Here is a 25,281-nt window from a genome sequence, read left to right as displayed (position 1 = left end):
TGGAGATGATGACAGCAAGGATTTAAGTTTCTTTCTTTTACATTGTTGGGAAGTTATTGCAGTTTTTTTTAAATAATTTGGTGCACTTCAGTTTTACAAGACAGGGAAGCGGCCTGGCCAGGGCAAAACCTCTGTATAGTACCACATAAAAACATAAAAGCAATAGGTAGTTATTTCTTCTTTTGCCATAAAACTCTCCCTAGCATTGCATTTTTTTCATAGTTAGAGCAGTTTTTAACATATTTGACTTGCTTCTTATTTGCACCATAATTCTTTACTACAGCATCTGATGAATTTAAACAGTTATTGCTCGCTGAAAAAACGGACTGAAATGTGATATCATAACACTACTTGTTCTCCCATTCTCACTCCCATCATACAAACAACACCCGAATGAACTCAAATCATTTTCACCATTTATCCGCCACATTATCTTCACACAAACACGCATAAATACGACTACCATTTATGAGTCCAACTTTGTGAGACTGGTCTTGTCAGGAGGCAATACAATTTACAAAAAAAAGCAGTTAAATCAATTATGGTTTCTCATTCGTGAACACAAGAGATTATTTTCAAACTTTTGAATGCTTGTCTACATGTTAAGTGGATTAGAAAACACATTCAAGCATCAACTGTACTATGGCAAAGAAAAAGGTGGCAGATTCTGAGTCTAATCTCAAATCTGCAAAAAAAAAAAAATAGAAGCTGCAAAAACAACATGGAAATTCCAAAAAGAAAATAATGCGCAGAAAAAAAAGACAGAAATGTTTAGGACAGAAGCCATTATTGATAGGACTGTGGCTAAACCCATACAACCTGCCAAGCAGTTCTCCCATGGCCTGTATATACTCTACATTTGGCAAATGAAAAGACCTTTTCTGACATAACTCAAGCTTAGCTACACTACACAAAGTATGGTTACACATCTACAAACAACATCCTTCAGAGTCAGTACAGGAGATGTTTATCTTTCCTCATACATCGACAGAGTAAGTCGTGTTTTTGCCAAGATTGGACAAACAAGAAGTGTAAGAAGTTCATGTTTATATTCTTCAAAGTAGCTCTTAGCGTAATGTTTCATTTACGTGAGCGCATTAGTGAGCGGGAAGAAAAACCCCAAACACTACTTTCGAGTTTGCATTTGATTGTGACTAGTGACCTTAAATAGACAGAAAGCAAGGTAGATAATGTGGTGTGTTGTTTAGTTGCAAAGACCGCATATTGGGGCTGTCGGATTCCAACTTCAGAATAGAAATGGGGTTTGTGGAGTTAAGTGTTGGAGCGTGAAGGCACAGCAACAGTTCCAAATTACATTAGCGTCCTTTTTCATTTTGGCTATTTTTGGTTGTGTGTCCTAAAACATGACAAAGTTGCCAAAAAGAAAAAGTTCCAAAACTGTAGACATACATTTCTTGCACATTTACATCAGCAATAGTTTTTCATAGAAATCCAATCCATCCCTTTAGGCTTCTCCCCTGAGGGATTTCCATTGAAATATTTACTGTATTTTTAATGTACGCCTCACAGTTCTGAGTTGAAGGACTCAAGCTATTGCTCCGACCTTCCTATGTGCAGTTTGCATGCTCTCACCGTGCCTGTGTGGGTTTCTCCGGGTAGTCCGGTTTCATCCCACATCCCCAAAACAAACATGGTAGTCCAATTAAATGATAAATTATCCATAGGCATGAGCCTATGTATGGACGAATGGTTGTATGTCTTTTTGTGCCCTGCAATTGGGTGACCACTGTAGTTAGCCAAATACCTGTAGTTATATGGAATAGGCTCCAGCACCCCTGTAACTTCCATGCTGATGATTGGCATGGAAAATAAATATAATATAAATATTTCACCAAGCTCAACATGCATGCATTTGGAATACAAGAGAAAGTGCTTAGTGGAATCCCACATAAGGATTGGAAGAACATGAAAACTCTATACTCTTACCGAGTCATTCATTAATTCAATCAACTGAGGGTACAGCATACTTGCACTTGATGAGAATTATTCTATGACTTCTATTTTTTTTTTTTTTTTCATGGCTGGACCAAATACAGAACAGAAGCGATGATGTCAACTGCTGGTATGAACGTGTTTGCCGTGACGCTGAGTTTGTTTGTATGTACATCAGCATTGGGGTCATTGTGGTTGGCCTCGAGATGTGGAATGAAAACATGTGAAGGTATGTGTGTCCGTAGGTGTGTGGATAGGTGGGTGCGTGCATGAGTGTGTGTGGGCCTACGTGCGTGCGTGCATGCGTGAAATTGTTGCTGGTGGGCCCCAGCATGACTGCGAAGGTTGGAGCAATCATATGTTCAGCTGTGATTTCCATCAACACATTCCTGGACGCTCACACACTCTCTCGGCGGAGCCGCGTACAGCACCCCCCAAGGATGTGACCTACAGCTCGTGGACACATGGCTGCCTCACAAGCGCTTATCACAACATGGCAGCCTGGAGGATAATGGGGGGTCTTAATCTGAAGCCACGTGGAGCCCCTTGAACCTGACCGTAGTCGATCCTTGGTTGTACAAAACAGTGAAAGATAGCGTATGCTATGCCATTTGACAGCAAATGGCTCTTGGTTCAGCTTTCGGGGTAAGGATGAGAACAGGTTTTGTATTTTTTTTTTTTAAAAAGAACTTAACATGGTAGAAATGGGGAAATAAAAAATGTTGAATAAATGTAAAACCTTTAGCGTACTACATTTTTTTAACAAATTAAAAAAAAATCTCTTTTCCCCATGGCTTGAAACTTAGGCTCATCTTAAATTCAAATTTGGCCTCTGAGAGTAAAACTTTGCCCTTGTCTGCAGTCTTAGAAATAATAATAATTGTGAACAATATATGCTTAGTTTATGCCCCATTAAAATCAATGGAGCCATCATCTTATTGATATTGATGGGACTTTCATCACAATCGTTTTGATTGTCTTACTTGTTCACCTAATAGAAAATATCTATGTGCTTGCTATTTGGTTAGCCCCAGGCATTGGCGAGTCATACTACACCCCTGGGAAACATTCACAAACATTCATACACAAACACATGCAGCGCATAGGTCAGCGACAGCAAAACGTAAACAATAGACTACAGACGGACCAGCGTAACTTGTCAATGTTTCTGCTAAAATACAAACCTTGACAGGGCAGAATTATGAAATGATTGTCAATGCAGAACCTAAAGTTTGCAGTGAATAATGGCACATCATTTAGTTAGGCGTTCAAATTGCTACACAGGTGCAATCTGTCAGTGTTAGAGGGCGAACTGCATAGCTGGCATGGCGCCACCATGGATAAAGGGGTTCACTTAAGGTACGGGTTCTTCCCACGTGAAATGGCTGGTTAGTTTTTCCTGACCCGAGGGAACAGGCATACTCATTTTTTTTCTCTCTCTCTCTCTCACTGTAGAATTATAAATAGGTGTTGGCAGAGCTGCTGTAATGACCAAATGTTAGGTGCATTATTAATAGGGGTTAATATATCTCGCTCATTTTTTAATGGCACACACCAGTGATCCTTCCCATATTCCTTTATATTTGGAAGTTAAATTGGTGTCTGGGGATCATTTTGGTCATTTCTGTTTAACAGCACCTCTGGGCAAAGTCACAGATGAGTCTGGCACTTCAAGAGAATTTGATGCTGTGCATATTCACTTTGAATGACCTATATTTAAGATCACTGATAGCATCCTTTATGGCTTTGAAAAACACATTTTCAAAAGGTATTTTCAAACGAAGAAGAAACTCTGCTAACCCTCAATGTGTGTTGTGTGACCTTAAATCACTTTTTGGTGGATCTGATTGATGGGGGGGGGGGGGGGGGGGTGAACTTAGAGGAATACTCCACAACTAAGCCACATGGTTCCTTAACAACTTATGCAGGTTTGAACTAAGCTGCTTCCTCAAAAGAGTTTAAAAGAATGCCCTGCAGTACATGAAGCTCTTATTTTCCTCCTGCTTGCTACATCTCTTTCCTCTAAATACTGCATATCTGCTTCCCTTTCTCTCTGGTATCAGTCTGCTTTCTGTCATGCATTGCCTTATATTGACCCCATCGTCTCTCTCTCTCTCTCTCCACACTTCCTTCGTTCTCTTCTCTCCCACCCTCTCTGTTTCTGTCCATCTTCAGCTGCGCCCCTCCCCTCTCGTTCGCTTCAACTGATCATACTGCAGCGACATGCTGCTTCGGCAATATAATGCAGCGGCCCACTGCAGCCCTCCCAAGCTGTGTCGCTTTCGACCTTAGGAGGAATATTTGATCTGAAACAAGTTGTGTCCTTTGGCAGTGCAAGCAAAAATGCTGCCCGCCGACAGATGGTCTTAAATGCAACATTTACAAAAGTTCACTATTGATTTGGAGGGGAAAGACTAGTAGTGATTTTGATCAAGACTGTGTGTTGCTTACAGCTTTTATCAGTGGATATGGTTTTGGTGAATACCTAGTCCCACCCCACCTATGGACATACCACCCCTGATTCGCCCCATCTTGCCTTCCTCCCTGAAGCGTGACGGAACAAGACGTGCCGGTGTAACACAATGGGGCACACAAACAAACATGTACACACATAGACAGGCAGACACCCTTAGGGTCACTGCACAAGATGGGCCATACAGTGTTGCTATTGTTTGAAACCTGGAGCGATTTAATGAAATGCTGACAGGCCCTCTGTGCATTCGTATCATGTTGCACCGCCTAACAAGTAGGGATGTCCCAATAGCATATATTTTGCATGCAAGTCGGGTCCAAGTCACCTGATTTTGTGGCTCGGTTGATACCAAGTCCCCATCCGATACCTCGGAAATGTATAAAAGAGGGGAAAAAACAGCACATCCAAATGTCAGATAAATTAGGGCATTATGCGATCTGAATAAATGAGTGTGATAAGATGTGACTCCAAGTCTGAGGAATATATGTCCAACAAAAAACACTGCATTATAAAGAATAGATATTTATTCATTCATCTTCCATACTGCCCCTGCTTTGTAATACAATGTTTGCAGTATAAGATTTCAATGTTAGGTTTTAAATTTGTTAGGCAAACCGCAATGGACATCTGCAGGATGTACTGCAGTATTCTACCTACAGTATTTTAGATGATTACGATTAAATGTGATGGCCTCATCCTTGAAAAACGCACGAAAAAGGGTACGTAACGTTTCCGTGTCAACACAAGCTGACATAATCTGGATGGGAATCTCAACTGGATGTGCTTGGCTTCTTATCGGTTTTCCCAATTGAACCAACATGTTGGTTTTCTTCGCACAAAGGGCCTTTTCATTATTTGCAAAGATTTGCTACTCCACTGGCGCTGCCTAACTGTAAACAATAACAGGTCGTTGTGAGGGATGTAAAGAGAGAAAGTTGAGTGAGCATTGTGCCTCAACGAGCATACAAGGGCAATAAGTGACAGCTTGACAACGCGTGTCCTCTTTCACCGTGCTTGGCCTCTTAAGACAAAGCTAGATTTCAACAAAAATGAACCCATTGCCAAAGTTGGTGATGAGAGTGAGAATATCTCCGCCAAAGAGAAGAACACCCGTCCCAATCTAGGATGAGTGTACAAAATGATCCAAATGTTTCGCCAGTAGTAGTACAGATATGTCATCATCCGTGCTCATTTGAAAAAAAAACATTTAAAAAGCAAAACGCAATATGTGGACTGTTTAATGTCATGGTCTTTTCTGGACAGCATCAAAATCCTGAGACATTTTTACAGCTAGGTGAACTCGGTCATACCGGCAGGAATTTACATTCTTTCCACAACATCAAGCGCAAGTCATATTCACATCAACATTAGTATTTTTTCCTCCTTAAGTTGATATATTTGGATGGTATTATGTACATCCATGAACAAATTTTGAAGCCAGGCTCATAAAAATATGGTTTAAAATCTCCAAATGTATGTAAAAAAATATTTCCCAAATACGGGATGAATAAAGTTATCTAATCTAATGCGAAATTACAACAATATATTCTTTCTTTGTTTTTAATTCACTAAGTATTTACAGTCTAAATACCTATAAATAACCACATTAATTCCTGCAAGATGAAAAATTTGCATCTGTGTATTTAACGAAACCAAGTATATATAGACCTAATAAAACCATTATTTTCAGAAAATAGCTGCACTTGTATGAGTTTTCCACACAGACTCTTACTATTATTAAGAATATGAACAGCGTCCAGTGGAAATATTGGTTAAAGTGCACCTAAAGTGAAATTTTAATGCATGGGACAGGAATTTGAATCACTTGATTCAGTTGAACTATAAAGAGTATAAAAGTATTTGGAAAAAAAATGTAATAATTCAGCAAATATGGTGCAATTTCTCCTAGATACTATTGCCCATTTGACCTGTGATAAGCCTTGGGCCAATGCACATGCTCAGTAGCACTTTGGAGCACAATTTGATGGGAGCAGAAATCGACAGGAAAACACGCGTCTAGTACAATACGTACACTCACTCATGGCAGAGCTCAGAACCAACATGAACTAACTACTTCATGAGCAAATGGAAGTTATCAAAGGTTTTTCAGCGACTGCAGCATTTTTCAAAAAGAAAGCACTAGCATGACCACTATTTCCCTCCTAAAAAAAAAAGTTCAACTTTTTACAGCTCTCAGATGGCTTTTGATTCTGTTCTGTTCTCGTTTCACGGTGCCAGTACACATTTCTCATTATAAAACATAAGGAAAAACTACTTATAAAACATAAGGAATAACTGCAAACCCCCCCAAAAAGTCAAAGTGGACAGTTGTTCTTCATGCATATTATCACATTTTCATGCCTGTTGGGGATGCCCACTTTTGATTTAGTTGGCCAAAGCACAGACAGAAGCAGCAAAGAACAATGCCAATGATTTGACTTGTACTCACTGCTTTGGACGTTTATAGTGCCAGTGGAGTTGTCCTTTCCCAGCAGGTTCTCCACCACACAAGTGTAATTCCCAGAATCCTCCAGTTTCGCTCTGCTGATCTGGAGTCTGGAGTTTTTCCTGTGGGAGACAAGACTTGCATAGCTGAGTCAGGGGAATCGGGCCCAGGAGGAAGCAACATGGAAACACATCCAATGGAAACATGGGGGACAGTGAGGTTGACAACAGGACAAGCTGCCGCATGGCAACAGGCCTATGTTTTGATAGGGTACTGATTAGGGAGTAAAAACAAAGTGTCTACAATAATGCAAGTGATATTGTACAGAGTTTAGGGTGTTTTCATTAACCCATCAAAATGTCTACTGATAGTTTTAATAACTCTACCTTGAATTTGGCTAAGACACAGACACAGTGTCCATGAGGGACCCTAAAATGCATCGTCGTCTTTTTCTTGCACATTACTCACATGCTCACTTTCCAACTAGCATTTTTAATTATAAGCTCATTAGCCAACCAGACACTGTGGAAGGGTGGGTATGAATTATTTAGTGCTATAGAATTGCCAAATTGTGGAACTGCAACCCAAAAGCGTACTATATAAGGACCAGTTTAAAATGATCTTAAAACATTAAACTTAAATTTACAGGCAATTTGATTTAAAAGATAATAAATAAATACATATATGGGGAGGTAGATTTTTTGTTTGAAATAAAAGAGAGAGCATTTAACATTGCAAGTAGTATGCTGTATTATTTTTATTTTCATAGTTCGGCTGGCCTTTTGACTTATACTCACTATGATTTATTCAAGATCAAATTTCTCTTTTTGTTCTTGGTTCTTGTTGAATAAATTCCTCCCAAAAAATGTGTCTTTCAGATCAATCCCACTTAACTGTGTTTTTCCTTTGTAAAGCATTTTTTTGACTGGAGTAAATCATTGAAAAAGAATCAAAATTTATATCAAATACCTGAGGAAAGGTTCATATGAAGTCATAAATTGCAAACTGGGGGTTCACTTCACTTGTTTCGACACACTAACATAGTCAAATGATTTAGTGAAAACAATCAAATGTCAGTTCTGTCCAAATGCACAGTACATCCTTTGTTACCAAGGGCTGAAATGGCGCTTTAGTGAAGCCACCATTGGCTAATTTTAACCAGACACACATAACAATAGATTGCCTTTCCATGTCCTCTTTATAGGAAAATTTGTATTTTATTTTAAAACATGATTTTGCACATATCTGACATTAGCTTTGTTGTTAAGACTATTACTTTGTGGGTGTGGGTGTTTATTTATTTAATATTTGATACTCACTGGCTGTTCTTTATTCGAATTTTTTTGCTTTTCTTCAGCTCGTTGCCATCTTTGAACCATCGGTAAGTCGGTGAAGGCTTCCCCGTGGCCTCGCACTTGACGGTAAGCTTGCTTCCCTCATCCACTATTGATGGGTTCTTCATTGGTTTTAATTTTGGAGCCGAAGCTAGACAAAAAAAAGAAGAAAAACAGAAGAGAAACAGGGTTTATTGAGAACTCTTTGAGGGAAAAAAAAACATTTAGTTTGCAGATTTGATACTCCATTGTGTATTCAGTGAGGGAAAAAGAGGACACGGAGGCAGAATTGAGCCAACTGTCCCTCAGCTGATGAAGCTAAAAATCTCTCTTGTGACCAGCAGATGTTGTCACCAGAGGCATCATCAAGTTGACGTCAGACTGAAAAACAGGTGCAATTTCAATCCGTGAATCTTGCTTTATAATTACCTCGAATTATAAATGATAAAGATTATTATGTTAAACATCCTCAATCAACTCCAATTAACGCTTGATACATATGCGAGGTTGTTGCTCTTGAATGTTTGTGCCTGTGACTCAACTATTGTGTCATTTGTAGAAATGTCATTCGTTGGGTTATGAAAAATGATCTTTGACACACACACACAAACACACTCGCGCATGACATGGAGAACACACAGCCACGCAAGCACTTGCCAGCTGACAGCTGCACACATGTTTCGGGGAGGACTCACTCAGGGTGGGTGGGGAGAGTGAACTACAGTCAATGATGGCCAATATGCGCCCCTACTTTGCTTTTACCTGAAAAAAATCCTTCTCTATTCACAATATCATGTGAATAATCCGCTGACTAATCGTTCCTATTTCAATTATTCATCACTTCATCAAGTATAGCACTAAATACAAACAAAAAAATACAATTGTGTTGCATTGAACACCAGTCATGTCCTCTTTCTATAAGAAGTCTTCTACTTCAATGACCTGGTGAAGTTGTCATTAAGCTGTCGCTGTGATTACCCATAAAATCCTTTATTTCCTAATATCATACTCATACAATGCACTGTTACTTTCATTAGATTCTTAAGAGAAGTATTCCAGCTCAGCGAACAACTTTGCCCAGAGGTTAAATTCACACCAGCTAAAAAGTATGATGGTACTAAATATAATAAAATAGAAGAAAATAAATGCGATACTACAGGAGCGGTGACAATCTGGAAAGCAAATCCGATTCGGAGTATCAAATCAGAACATCACTAGTATACACTAAGATACTACATTACTTGCTTATCCCAAACAGGGAATTGACTCAGTTAATCTTTGCCTTAGTAACCTGGGACTTATTTAAAATGACAACCTTAAAGTTCATAACTTGGATATCCAATACAAATACTATAATAGAATACTAATTGTAAGTAAAAACTCCTCATTACAACGACTCCTAGATATTCCAAAAGGGTTGCTTTTTTCCCAAAATAATTAAATAAATTCAAAATAGATCACCCAAGATAGATGGCGATTCTTATTTTTAGACAAATAGCATCTATTTATGTTTTTATCTTACAGGCGGAAGCTATTTATGGCACTTTGGAATATGGGATGCTGAAATAATGCGAGAACGTTTTTTGTTTATGATCCTATTGAAAGAGATCCATCCAAATTCTCAAGCTTTCCAATGAAAGAAATGGTTGTTTCAAGAAAATATAGGGTTAAAAAAATGTGATTTAAAGAACACATTGACTAGTTATAATAAAGACATCCAAGGAATTTCTTTGTGACATTTTCGGTCAGGCAAATGATTCTTATTAAGACAACAGCTGTTAAAAAAGCCCCCGATGAGCTACAAGCAAGTATTTGAAGTTACTGCTGTCTCTGGAGCCCAAGAACTTCTTGATGTGGGAGCCTCTCAAGGTTTGCAGTCATGCATATACTCGAGCTGGATTTCGGCCACCCATAACTAATGCTCACATGGAGAAACGTTTGCAGCCATATTACAAATCCATGAAGACAAATTTTCAAGCAACCTCAACACCACGTCAATTAATACTTGAGTACCTAAAAGCACAGAGTCACGTTTTGGGAGTGAGTGATGAGAAGTGTAAATGGAAGGAAGGCTAAATGAGGTTTTCTGGATGATTGTAAATAGAAAACATTTCAAAAATGTAGTTATGATTTAAATATGAACACTTAAAATGGTACATACGCAAGGCCTGAACATACTGAAGTGTCAGGTGCTATGAGTTTATCAAGCCGGACCACATGCAAAACTTTACAAGTCCAGATGTTTCCCATTAACCATGTATTTTTTGCGCATTTTCGCAGCTGTAATAGCCTGTATGAGATGTTATGTAGAAAAAAACTACTCAAACATGCACCATGTTTGACAGAAACTTCATCATACAGTTCTATTAAACAACCTTAACTTCTAAATGCAGTTTAGCCAGAACACAATTCAATTCCAGTCTCCAAATCTTTCTAATTAGAAAATTTTATCCAATATCCTAACAATCCACACCGAATAGAGTGCATAAAAAATATGTGGCGCTCTATGGGTTTTGCACAATGCAAATAATGTGCCTGAAGAAAGCATGTCAACATGTCATCAACAGAGAGACTAGCAGCAATGAATTTTCTCAATTAAAAAACTAAAACATGGTTAACTCTGCTTCAACATGGGTCTGTCATTGCCAAGTAAATTAAAGTTTTCTCCTCATCCAGAGCAGGTACAGAAACACTTATCGGTAAGCCAGATGTCCGAGAAGGACTTCTCCGTGCACAAATGTAATGAAGAACAAGGGTGCCGTCCTCTTTGCTCTACCTCCCCGACGCAGATGTTCAATAGTTCTCCGCGGAGATTAATATTGGCCGTTATCTTCAAGGTGCTTTCATCTACACCACATGACATCCATGAAAGCTCTGGCCGCACACACGCGGCATGATCTACAAGGGATGCTCCTCTGTGGCTCGCCTGATGAGGAAACCATCATACAAGAGATGTTTGGTAAGACACACATGAGGTGCAGCGCAAGTCAACCACGCTCGAATAAAATCATGTTTTTTGTGTTTTTTTTTTTTTTTTTGCGCTCGAGATGTGATTTCCTAAAGGCTTGTCTCGTTTTTGCGCGACACCTATGGGAAAAAAAAATGTCAGGCAGCTATGATAAACTCAGTGCATGATTGTCTGCTTTTGAAGTGAAGGGGCAGCTGCAAACATGGACAGTAAAAAGGCAAAAAAAAAAGAAGAGAGCCCAGATCTGGGTGGCAATTCGGCGGCTCACGTTCAGGGGGAACAGTTGGAAAAGTCAGTACGCCCACCCAAAGTTGTCGGATGAATTAACTATTGCTCATATGACTGAGTCAACATTTATCATCTACTTCGAGGGAGGATTCTATGGAACACACACACACACACCCTTTCTTTCTTGACAAATTATCCCAGATTATTCCAGTGTTATGTCACTTCACTACATGATCCCAGAAACAAATTGTCCAGTGAGACAACTCAAGAAATGACCTTTGCGTTGGGCCAATTGTTTCTTCTGAAGGCCAGTCAGTGTACCGCAACATCTGTTGTAAAAGATCATTTCTTAATCTCAGGCAAGGAAGCTGCTTTCAGCAGATAATTAGCTGGTGCATCGTTCAGATATGACTCAAAGGCTTTGCGATAAGGCGACTTTTTACAATAACAGTATATAGTTTCTTTCTCCATCTGACCATTCGTCATTGCAGTGCTTTCTCTAAATCATCATATCTAAAATTCTATAATACTACAGAAAGTTACTATAAAAGATAGAAACACAATTGTTGGACATAAATCCAACCTGAATCAGCAATCAGACAGAATGTATTGATTTAACTGCAATAACTATGGGATGGCAAAAAAAAACAACCACAAAAAAACTGTTGGATTTGAGTGCAAAATTAGTTTTCCTACATGTAAAATGACATGAGTGCATTTATTTTACTTTTTTTGTTATGGTTTTCATTTCATAGCACCCTTATGTGTAGTTTTCTACCACTTAAGATGATTATGTGAATTTACAGTAAACTATGTAACTGTGGTGTACTATCTTGTAAAAAAGTCGACTTAGTCCATCGTACATTTTACTGAATTTAAACAGAAATATTGCAACTGTGTATTCACTATAGCTCCTCTACATTGACACTGACTTTTGGCGGTCTGGCAGAGAAATTTCTACTTTTTTTATGTGACCATAAATAAAAAATAAAAAAGACGATCAATTCTTTGTTGTCAGCATGCTGCACTGCGTGAAAGCCCTTTTTTTTGGCTGACATAAACTGTAAAACTCGCCAAAACTATTGTTTTTGGTATTTAAAATTATGTATTTCTTAGACTCATACCATTTGTAATTGGTAGAATCCTGGAAAATTATTCCAAAGAATGTGATAGACAAAAAAAGGCCCGCTTTGTGTTTCAGTTCATGGATTTGTGTTCAGGAAGTGGGTGAGCTATTTTGGAATATTGCTAAGTTGAATGCACCAGTTGTGCCACAAAAAGCACTTGAAAATATGCTGAATAAGAGCGATTATTCTCCTGATTTTCAACCAATTATTAAAGAGCAGCAATGGGACTGCACCCATCCTGCTATGTACCAGTAAAATGAGTAGTGTTGTAAAGTTATGGGACCAATTTTAATAGGGGAAGGAAAAAAAAGCCTTGAGATTTATAACTGCTGGAGGATGATTCCAAAATGACCTCACCCGAGCGATTACCTTTGGAAACCGGTCAACAGCCATCCGTTTACAAATTCAATATACAACAACTTAGTGTTTTATCATTGGGACATTTATCTTTCCTAGACGGAAACATAAAATGAGCAATATAAAAAAAAGGATTTACTAACTGATCAAAAAAGATATGAATGAATTCTACAAGAACAACACGTATTGTAAAAAAAACAAAGATCACACTTTTTGAAAGCTACACTCGTACAAAATAAACAATCTCCACTCAGCATGCATTAAGGTGTTTTATGGGCAGATTACTGCTGTATTTGCAACTTAGTAATGAATGTGCAGTGTTGTTTTTTTGATTAGCTCTTCACTTTGTACAGACACACCGAAACACGCAACATCCAAACTCCTTTGAAATGTCTGCAGCTTCTTTGAATACTGGTACATTTAATTTCCGACTTAGTTTGACAACTAACAACTAAGCTCTTAAAGTACATATAAGCATTTGAAGATGATGAGAACGATTGAAACACAATGAGGGTTTTCACGTAGTAACCAGTCATTAGACATACATGCGTGTACTTGGTATACACAACCACAAAAAAAGCAACCTAAGTTTTGCTTTGAAAAATAATGGAAGGTCAGTAAGATTATAGAGTACTGGTAAATGCATATTTATTCAATCCAGTCATATGATGTCAAAGTGCCTGTGGCTTTTACGTCAATAAAAGAATGAGAACAAGTTGCCCAGTTTTTTGCCCCCTCAGGTGACTTTTCTTATTCGATAAAACCTTAACATTTTGGCAGCTTTGGAAGCATTCTCTGGAGAGTGTCAGCTTTCAACCGGTACACACAAGCACATTTCAGCTTGAAAGAAAATCTTCATGTTACAGTGCCGGCAACGTAATGCCAGAAATCAACATGCTCTAAAGAGTATTTCTAAAGATGTCATGGCATAAGAAAAAGTTTTGATATTAGACAACCTCGTTCATTCATTTTCTGACACACTTATCCTCACAAGGGTGGATTTTGATGGTGCATATCCCAGCCAACTATGTTCACCAGGCAGAAAAATAATTGTAATAAATCTGAATAAAAGGATAATAACTTATTACAATTATATTAAACGAAATATTTTAGTATATTCAGAAAAAAATGTTTAAGTATTGTGTGCTTATGTGAAGAGAAAATTATATTGTCATATTTCTTATTTATCCATGGAGGACTCATTTGTTTAATAAAATAATAAGAATAATGATAAATCTGAATAAAAGGCTAATTTCGGTTGTCATTTTAAAACAGGAAAATAAATCATGTATCTGATCATAGTTTACTACAATTAAATTCAACTAAATATTTTGGTATATTCAGAAAAAATGTTTAAGTATTGTGTGTGTATGTGAATAGAAAACTATAATATTGTCATATTTTTTATTAATCCATGGAGGACGTATTTGTTAAATAAAATCAACTGACTCAAGTAGCATAATTATTTTTCTTTTAAGTGTAGCTAGTGTACTTGAGCTGTCAACTTAAGTTTAAAAACACATCCTTTAGTTAGGAGGAATGTCAAAGTAGAAGAAAGAGAGAGAAAAAAAATATTCAGTCTTAGTTAATTCCACTGCTTTTTGTGTGTCATTTATCCTAACTAATACAGTCGTTGGCTTTGCACATCAAAACGACAGCGCCTCTATAAACGGGTGACCCAGATTCACTCATTTTGGAAAACAAATCATCATTCAGCTGTTTTATTTTTTTATTTTTTTTGCTATCACTTGCGAGCAAAAATTTCAAAAACAAACCTGGTCTCTACTAGTCAAAGTTCATTTTCTAAATTGACTATAAAACGAAGTAAATGACACAGTGTAGGTATATTTGAAAGTACGACAAAGCTTTGCCTGAGGGAGTTTTTTTTTTATATATATAAATTGCTACTATTGTTTTATTGCTCTCGGCAGGGTGAAGCTTACTCATAAATAATTACAAGGTGGCAAAGAGCTTATTGAGGAAGCTCTAAGAGACACACAATCTTTTCATCTTGTATGACGCATTTCACAGTCCTTCCTTAATAACAAGTGCAAAGTGAATACTGACCATACAGAAGTTATTCTGATAAAAAAATAGGGAAAAAAGTTCTTGGCAAATTAAAATTAGCACATACCACTATAGTTACCTTGCCTAATATTATTTAACTTCACATATGTCTATTCACCTGTCTATGGCAGCATCGTATAGTGCCTGGCAGAGTAATTAAATGGGCTTCCATTATATGGCACAATTAAGCTTGTGTTCACTTATACAGGCTCACAATTAAATGAATGTCAGTTTATGAGTGATCATAAAGAATACAGTATTCCAATATATTCTTTGTTTTGTTTCAATATTTGTTTGTTGAGAGATTCATGATAAAAAAAAGGGTGCATCGACTTTAAACGTTAAGAAGAATTGCACTGAACGCGCAAACTAAGAAAATGTTAAGTCGTACCGTGAATGTCATTTGATTAAATCAGCTGTGGGAGGGGGGCTGTTTGATGAATGAAGAAGCCCCCTGAAAATATCCTGAAAAACCTTGGTATTTCCAGATCACAATCAGTGTAGAATTACTAGTTATAAAAGGTATTTTGTGACTGCAAGTAAAACGTCACAGGCTTCAAAGTCATATTCACAGTTTCACTGAAAGAGAGGATGGGCTTCCCTATGACCTGAGGTCAATCTACAGTGACATGCCGCAGCATGCATGCAACCACCAGTGAGCAAGCACATTTGCAACACTTGTAACTGGGGAGCCTTTCTAGTGGTACTCTGACCTGAAAGCATTACATGAAGATACACTCATCTACAGTGATTGATCACCCATATCCCCAAAACACTCCAAATATTTTGATACATATGTCCAAAAGTGTACCGAGCAATGGTCCAATATTGCCATCCAAAAATACTTCCAGAGTGGAAATGTCAAAAAGGCAGAATTACCACTACAATTTCCCTCTGAGAAACTAGTGCTGAATCCCAGTCAACCACTTTTAAAAGACAAATGTACTTTTGTGTCATTTCCTTTTTCTGGAAAGATGAGAATAAGTATAAAAACGTCGAGTACACAAATCATGCTGTTTGACTTCCAAACAATTCCAGCCTGCCGCCAAACCAGATGTGTCTCTACACGCTGTCCACATTAGCAGAGACATCCATGTGACAACCTGACGGCAAGCTTTGACAAGCTGAGCTTGATATTTCAGCAACAAAAACTTCCTTTCCATTTTCTCTCGCTCATACTATACTAATAAACTCATTTGTTTTGCACCTTGAATTTCATCTTACCTTGATTGGGATCACCCTCCTTCTCTTTTTGTCCTTTCCTACTGCCCCTCTTTCTGCCTTTCTTATCTTTCCTCTTATTCTCTGTCATGTTGGCACAATAAAGTAAATTCCCTTGGTCAAAAGATCCTCAAAAAAAAGAGTTTTTTTTGTTCCCTTGGAAAAAAGCAGATAGTCCAGTGGGGGGGAATGAATGGCAAGAGGGCACCCGCAAACTCTGAGCCCAGTTAGAGCGTCTCTCCTCCTATATAGACTCACACCAATCAAGTGCAGCTAGGAACCACCTCCTCACAGCAGGGAGGGAAAGAGAGAGAGAGAGAGACAGTGGGAGTGAGGAAGAATGGAAGAGGGAGGAAAAAATAGGGAGAGAAAAGGTGGAGACGCTTAAAAAAAAAAAGAATACGGAAGAAGGAAAAGAAGGCATTTCCCATCGCTTTAAGGCGATCAGCTCTTATAGATAAGCCGTGACTGTTCCAGGCCCTACAGTCATAAAAAAGTACCAGCAGAACCCCCCACCCCCGAGAGAAAAGTCCCAAGAGTCCCATACAAAAATGTACCTCCTCTAGCATCTTCTCTCCTTAGTAATGACCCGTGCCAAAGTTAGACCAAGACCCCTTTTTTTGCACTGTTGACCCCACCCAGATAACTTAAAACGGATAAGACAAGAGTGGGGTGGGTTTTAGGGGGGGGTCTACCCTTGCCAATTTGTTGTCAGAGTCCCAAGCCACTTCACATCTGGATCCGATTTGACGCGCTCAGATTCGAGAGATACGTGAGAGAGAGACAGAGGGGAGGTGAGGGTGCGCTTGGTACAGTGGGGGGGTTCTTGTGAGGTGCCAAAAGTCAGATCCCAATCAGCGACAGACAGCTTCTTGCAAAATTACACCCAAAAAATCAGCTTTGGCTTCCCCCTCTTGTCTGTCAGAAACTACCCCCCACCCCAACCAACCTCAGGCACACAGACACATCCACGCCCCCCCAACCCGGCCCTACTCCACCCCCGCTCCCACTCGGCTACAGGCAAGTCGCAGCACGCTCTCGGATGCACGTCTCGCTCCCAGTCCACGTTACAGCTGGTGACACCGATACCCATGCGGAGGAAAGAAACCAGATTCATTCAACAAGATCGTATCTTTAAAAAGGGCAAATATATTAGACTGAAGTCTTCTGCAAAAGTGCTTTCCCAGCCTTGGATTTTGTTATGTATAGGCTAACGTAAAGGGAAATGTTAGGACTGGGGAAATGAGGACCTGTGTGAGGTCAAAGTCAGCAAGAGAGTACTGCAGAGAGAAGAACAAGGCCTTTTTATACAAACTAAAGCCAGAATGAAGGCAATGCGTTATTTTTTTATGGCTCTAGCATCAAAAAAAGTATGATTTGCATGTAAATTTGAGGAAGAGTCATGCGTGATGGAGAAGAACAACACACAAAACTAGAAAATGAATTTTTATACTTTCTTTTGAAATCAATTTGATGGTTTTACCATTTAATCACCAAAGCCCTCCTCCCCTCCACTAAAAGTAGAATATACTACATTCCTTTGCAAAAGCAGGAACAATCTAGCCAACATATGCACGCACAAACATAAATCACTTTTGTAAAACCTTGGCTGAGTTCTGTTCTCTATTGAGTATTGACATGCCTTACTTAGTTACCTTTCAAGAATATGAAAGAAATGCATCACAAATCGTGCTTGTGTAAAAATATCTTAAGGAACCAATGAACACCGACTCATTTGGATGCGAGGAAAGGGTCTGGCTTGCATGGGTTTTCTCCGGGTACTCCAGTTTCCTCCCACATTCCAAAAACATGCAAGGTATGCTGTTTGGAGACTCTAAAATGCCTCATAGGTATGAGTTTGAGCATGATTGGTTGTCTGTCTCCTTGTGCTCTGCGATTGGCTGGCTACCCATTCAGGGTGTCTCCCACCTCATGCAGAAGTCATTTGGGATAGGCACCAGCACCCCCCACGACCCTTGAGGATAAAGAAGGTGAGACAATAAATGAATGCAGCACTCATGAGTTACTTTCCCGGCCACAAAAAAATGATTCGACGAGCCAGATTTGGCCCCCGGGCCGCCACTTTGACACATGATTTATGCCTATTCGCCTATTTAAGGGTGTTTCTGAATGAAAGACAAAAATCACATGACTCTCAATGAAACCTGGTTATTGAAACTCAAAATAAAAACAAGCAGATGAGTCATCTGCCAGGCTCTCCCTGGTTTTGTCTGAGAGGAGAATTCTACAGTGTGGCCTTTAGGGGCGGCGAAGTGGTCGTGTTTTAACAGCTCAACGTGCTTGACAACTTTGGCCTCATCGGTGAGGCAAAAGAAGTGTAAAAGGGTCAAAGTGTGGTCAAGTTTTGACATGCCAGTCTGGTTCGACGTGGTGCTTCCCTGGGCCTAATTGCTCTTCCCGCCCAACATTCTCCTCCTCGTGGCTGTTGCTGATGATCTAATCTGTCAGCAGAGGTAACCAAGTCCTGACAGGGGGGGCTGCAGCAAGGAGAGATCTCCCCCTAATATCAACACTCAATTCCTCCTACGTTATACAGGACGAGACGTTTGCTGGGCTTGTGTTCACGTGGGTGGGCATGCGGTTTATGTATGTGTCAGAACTGTGAGCGTGAGTGACGTCAATACAGAGGAAATGAGAATAGTAAGATTATAGAAATACAGTCACTTGTCTATGTTAAAAAACCTGATGATCACCCTTAGGCTCATCCTCAAAACACTTTGTGAAATTCGTCAGCAACCATTACCTAGTCTAAAAGCTATCAACTTCTGACTGGGTGTGTATTTAAAAAAAAAAAAAACAAGGTTTTTTGCCAAACTCTTAGTAAACCATGTGCTCATTTAGAAACAAACTAGTATTCCGTACATTTAAGAATATCAACAAAGTTGTGAGTGACATTTACTACACGCCACTTGGCAGGGCCGAAAAAACTGGGAAAAATATCATACCAAACAATCAATCAACATTGAAAGGTCAGATAATAGTTTGTGGTTATTTTTGAGAGCACAACACTTGTTATACTGTCACTAGTCAGAAAACCACCCAGTATAGTTGGTCATATTGTACTTAGATTTATACTGAACAAGTTAAAAAGTACTTCTTTTTCTCATCTGTGCTTGAGCATCTGCCGTTCGTCAACAGACGTAGGTCGAGTTGTGGAATTGGAGGGGCACGATAAGAAGAGTGAATTCTGAATGTTCTGACGTGGATCCTTTCTACGCACGTCCTAGCTCATAAACGATTCCCAGGCCCCATCGCCGCTTGCCTCCTAATCCCTCCCAGAAAAGGAAAAGCAGCTCTCCAGTGTGATGGAGAAGAGCAATGGCATACCTGCACATCATCACGACAATTCTGCGCAACAACACCCCTGCCCTTTCACATAGGAGTTTATCTTTGCAGGCGTAATGACTGTAAACAGCCATTAGCCTATGTTGCTTATGTCTGTCAGCTTCTTGCCAACAAAGTGTATTTTCTTATCAGGAGAGCAGCATGTAGCACCAGCTTTTAACGCACATTGTGTCTCATTATCTTACCTCTTGACAGCTAAACTCAAGGAAACTGATGTAAACAAGGATGGATGCAAAGTAGAGGTTACCTTTTACTTTTGAATAAAGTGTATTGACTTTTTCTACAACAAAAAGGTGAAAAATATTTTCAGCTGCACAAACAAAGCGAGTATTTTTTTATACTGCTTATCCTGTTTGGTGTCATATTAGGGCTAGAGGTGATTTAGGGTGAAAGGTGAATGGGGGGTGCATGTTTAGTATGTTTTAGCATTAATATTCGTCTAACAACATACAGGATTGGCAAAACAACATTCCTATCAATGGCAGTAAACAAATTAAAAATGTACTTTGTTCAAATGAACCCTCCTCTATGCCCAAACAAATTCAAGAATATGCACTTGTAGTTTGTCTGACTTCACGATTTCACCAGCTGCGCTAACGTTGGGAAGTGTAGCCCAAGGAGGTGCATAAAAGAAAAAAAAAGGAAAAAAAAACATAAATCTTTCAGAATATACTGTATGCTGCCAATTTTGTTGCCTTCGACATGTTACTCTAAATCTATCCTCGGCATGAATGGCAAAAAGATGAGGCGCATTCAAGATATGTCCCGGGGGGGGGCAATGGTGCCAAGGTCAGTTGGGATTCCAAATCTGAGCGAACTTTGCTGGGCAACAGCTGAGATCAGGGACACGGTCAAAGAGAAAATAAAACAAACTGAGAAATGGCCCAGGAAAGATGTCAGCCTCTTTTTTTTCCTTGGATGGGTGGGTGAATGCAAACCATGCATGTAAAAAGGAAAAGGAGCAAGGAGGAATATAAGTGTTAAAAAACAAGGAAGTCATCCTGTGTGTGTGTGTGTGCTCGGGCTCTTTGACGTTTGCGCAGCACATTGCTGTCACCATGGCAACCACAGTCTTAAGGGTAGCAACGGGAGCACGTGAGATGCGGCTGGGGGCAGGGCGGGGTGAGGATGAGGGAGATGAGGGCGCTAAGCGTGAGACAAGATCAAGAGTAAGAAAGTGAGAAGAAAAATGTGCTGGGACATAACAGGAGGCAAGTGTAGGGGGAAAAATGGTGGACACAGCACAGAGAAGGCAAGCCTGCAGGGAAAAACTGCAGCAGCATCTCACAGAGGGGGGAAGCGGATTCACATCAGTGCCGAGCATGCTTCACTTGCCAGGCCACTGAGAAAATGACAACGGAGATCTTTAGCCAAATTCCCTGCCTGCCATCCACCATTACCCTCATACTCACCAGATGAATTGTGCCCCGTGTGCCCGATTGCTGACTCATATCGCAATGGCTTTGATTTGGGCTGAGGAGAGCATAGCAACTCATCGCCCAATAGTATACAGGAAGGAATTACGTCTTACTAGACAGCCCGGACAGCTAGATGTGACAGTCCCAACTCTTTCCAGTCATTTGCCTTATTATACGCAATGTCAATTAAAGTTGTATATGAAGGTTTTTTTTTTTTTTTGCGAATTAGGCCAGGTTGATATTCCTTATGTTTGTATGTTCTGCAGAAAACAAGAAGCACCTGACTACAGTCCACTAATTGCACTTGTAGCACACCAGATTGGTGAAAATGTATCCTCTTTATGAGTTGAAATAAAAACCTGCACCCACTGTGGGCCTTTGTGGAATAGTTTGGACACCCCTGCTTATGACATTTACATTTTGGCACAATGTCTCTTTTCTCACTCTTGCTTATTTCCCTCCCTTCTGTCTAAGGGAGCGATAAAGAGGTTTGTGTGACTGTGAGCAGATTGACTTAAAGATAGAGGTTGGGAGCAGATCCCGTCCACCTCCTCATTCTGCTCTTTCTCTCCCGACTGAAGAGACAAACAGTCTCCCCACGTACTCTCTCACAGTTTATCAAACACACACCCACATAGAAGCAGGTCTTCACGCAAACACATGCGTACTCTCATCACAGAAAACAACACACACTCAATCTAAGTATCCCCCCGGCCGTAAAAAGTATACACTGTCATACTCAAACGCAAACATACGCCCTCGGACACGCACACCGCGCGGGCGTACAAACACACAGGTGCATCCACATGTAAATAGAAGAAGCACATGGACCATTGATATGTTGGACGTGGGCCTGTTTTCCACTCAGAGTGCAGCTCAAATGAAGCAAGGATAAAAAGGGAGACCTTTTTTTTAGGGATGTGACATCTGTATCACGGCATCACACCAGTGTTTTTCCCATCATGATCCCAAACACACCCACACTGCTGTTGTAAATACAAAGGAGCCAATTTGTCCTAAATGCCACTAGTGTATGTTTGTTAACATAGGTTAGAATGAAATAGAATATGGAAAATAGAAAAGGCGTAGTGTCCAAAATAAAACAAAGCATTAATAGGAAATAATATACATGCTGTCCATCCATCTATTTTCAACACCACTTGTCATTGTTTGTGTCGCAGGGTGCTGGAGCCAAGCTGACAGGGAGCAAAAGGCAGACTACATTGGACATGGTATTCACTTCATTTAGTTTTATTGCCACAATTTTATTTTTAAATGTAGAAAATTTGGATACATTTAGCTAGTTCACAGCTATTACTCGTATGTTCTCTTCTTCTAATAGTTAAAAGATTAATTCTATAGTTTTTTTTAAATAAATTCTCTCAACTCGCACTTGTAATAGACTGTTAAGAATATTTAAGTACTACTTAAGGCAGGCTGCTACCAAAACTAAAGCATGTACAGTTATTATTTTCACAAAAAAATATATTTTTTGTCTTATTCTCAGAAGCAAAATGAATGAATGAATTCAAGTCCATTGAAGGAAGCAATTCTTAAATTTCCAACTGCTAGTCATGCAGGATTGGCTTCAAACTGCAAAATTGCAAATGAATGTGATGGTCTTATCAGCGAGCAGTCGCCCCGTTCAAAAACATACGTGTCCGCTTTTTGCTTTGCATTCTTCACATCGAATCAAATTCCTTTTGCACCCTGCACTTGTCCTTTATCTCCAGAATGTGCTTTTAGTAGAGCAGCACAAACATGTCACAGTAAGGACACCGAGAGGAGGTTCCACAGAGAGAAAGCAGCCACTCACTCTGAATCATTTGCATTTCTGTTTTTGCCTTCTTGTTGGTCCAGCGTGAGCTTATCACGTGCCTCCCTTATCTCCTTGTTTGTTTTTCATCGTGGAAGGCTTTTCCTGGAAAACAGGCCACTCACTATGCATGTGTGTACGCTTAGATCATGCTTTTACACGACACGGGTCCGGATCAAGGCGGTCTCCATTGGACTTAGATTGATAAGTGGGTCGGACAGCGGCCCATGATGACTGCACCACATTGGCCTTGAGGCTGCAATTTGGTGAGCTAGACGAGACAAAAAGGAAGCTAAAACTGTCATTGAGTCAACAACACAAGGTTCCATTAAGCTGTACAGCTCATCTTAACACCGAGCAATTCGGAAACTCTGTTGTAATCTGTCTTGCGTTTCCATTGTGGGATGTGTGGGTAAGATAACTGTATTAGCTATGTAAATAAACAATGTGACATCACACCCTTGCAAAACCAAATGTCAACAAAGAAAAGTATTCGACACAGTAAAGGGGGAAAAAACATTCTCAAAGCGAACTGAATTTGTCAAACTATGACACAAATCGTACGACGCACTATTAGATTTTTAATGGAATGAGTTGAGCAAGTGAGGCTGCAAGGGGGCAAAACTTCCATCTATAAACAAAAACTCACTGCCAGGGTTTGTTTAAGAGAAAGTTGGAAACAGCCATAATGTTTTGTTGGTTTGTTTTCAATCAATGGGTTGTTTTGCAAGCGTTTACACACAAATATGCCGGCATCTAATATACACCCAACCGTGAAGTCATCGACAAAAAAAAAAGGTTAATAATCGACTCTCTGACAGTTTTATGTGAAAGGTGTTGACGATTGACAGGGGGTGAGGAGAACATACATTGCTCGTACTACTGGCTTGCTTACAGTGCATCCCTGGCCCATCGCCACTCCAAGTATGATAACTGCCTGCTTGTGAGCCTAATGTCGTGGGGGACCTCAAGGGTAAATGAAAAGAAACATGCCTAGACAATGTGAAGCTAAAGTACACATCTCAACAGATGTGATGTGATGTGCAGTGTAGGCAGGGGGGTGGGGGGTGGGGGGGTCGAGGGACGGAAATGGGGCTACGAAGCTTACACTTGAGGGACTTTGTATAATGCTGATATTACTGGCTTTTACAAGTACAACAAACCACTATGAGGAATGCCTCCTTCTCATTTAGAACACCCCACATGGAAGTTAAGGGGTATCAATATCAAAGAATATTCCTCCCCCCGCAATTGAGTGCTTGCGTCCGAGCCATCTCGGATCAGCTGAGCGCATACACATCCATGGTGGAACTCGGTCTTCACCGCTCACTATCTTTCAACAACAAGCCGAGCAGGGAGCAAACGGAAGGAGGTCCTATTTGAGCAGGAAGATAAATACACTCCTACAGCCTGTGCTGTCCCCTCCAGATTAGAGCGAGACAATAATGAGGACTGGTGGAAGGGCACAAGAGACAAAGTAACAGTCAACTTGTTTGACACAAGCACAGCAGGTGTACGTTTAGTTCAGCAAAAAAATACTCATGAATATTGAAGGGAACGTGTCATTCACATTGCTTTGTCGATGAGTCAGCGTGATTGCATTCGCTCGGTCATGGACCGACCACAATGTTGGGCAAGGTTCCAATGTGCTTATGAACACATGTGTCATCTCCGCTCTTCTGGAAAAGTCAGTGAGCAGGAGACAAGAAGAGGAAACATGGCTGCCTCTTGGTAAGACCGCTAACAAGTCATTCCATTCTGTTGAAAGTCTTTTCATGTTAAGACATCCACACATCCACACCTACAACATACCTGAGGAAACAAACCACTCGGAATATGTACTGTGTGAGCGCGTGGGACGAACATGGCCGGACACGTCTCTTAAACACACCGGGAGGCGCCCACAGCGGGAGTGCCGGCAGCCCCTCTTTTCAACACTTCGTCACGGTGCACACAAACACAGTTGCCCTTCCCATGGTCCTTTTGTTCCAAAGTTCCTATCGTGTACACTATCATCTCGCCAGACTTTTACAAGTGACGCTCATGTTACATTTCTGTTTAACAAAACTCCGGTTTATCTCTGATATTTTGCCAGGTTGACGAAAAATGGCCGACTTCCTCAAACATCGGAAAAAACAAATATGCTTGCCAGAAATGATGGATAAAAAAAAAGAATGACACTCATTAACTGGCAATCATCATGACATATCTGCAATGATGTCATTCACAAATAACTTCTATCTGAAACCATTCCAGTCATTTTAAGATGTCATGCAAGTGATTGTAACTTAGCAATTTCAGCCAGTATTACATTTTCTACAACCAGCACTTGACCTACAATGAAAGCAGTTTAATAACAGGCACAGAGTCCACAATAAAATTATGAGCATCTCAAAACTTCAACTTGCCCCGGATGAAACGAGTTAATGACAGTGACGTAAATAGCCTGGAGCAACACCTTCTACGTAAATTAGTTGATGCATCATTGGTTCCTGCACTTTAATATC

The 25,281-nt window shown here is 39.9% G+C and overlaps 1 protein-coding gene across 1 annotated transcript in view; it reads right to left on the bottom strand.

Annotated features, from left to right (window-relative positions):
- Positions 1-25,281, bottom strand: part of LOC144212219 (pro-neuregulin-2, membrane-bound isoform-like) — a 56,311-nt gene that overhangs the window by 23,825 nt on the left and 7,205 nt on the right. The window contains 2 exon segments of the mRNA XM_077739910.1: positions 6,876-6,994; positions 8,192-8,357. Of these exon segments, the coding sequence (XP_077596036.1) occupies positions 6,876-6,994; positions 8,192-8,357 (285 nt within the window).

This window comes from Stigmatopora nigra, chromosome 19 (assembly GCF_051989575.1).
Source record: "Stigmatopora nigra isolate UIUO_SnigA chromosome 19, RoL_Snig_1.1, whole genome shotgun sequence".
NCBI lineage: Eukaryota > Metazoa > Chordata > Actinopteri > Syngnathiformes > Syngnathidae > Stigmatopora > Stigmatopora nigra.
Note: the sequence above shows the minus strand (reverse complement) of the source record. Positions and strands in the feature narration are given on the sequence as shown.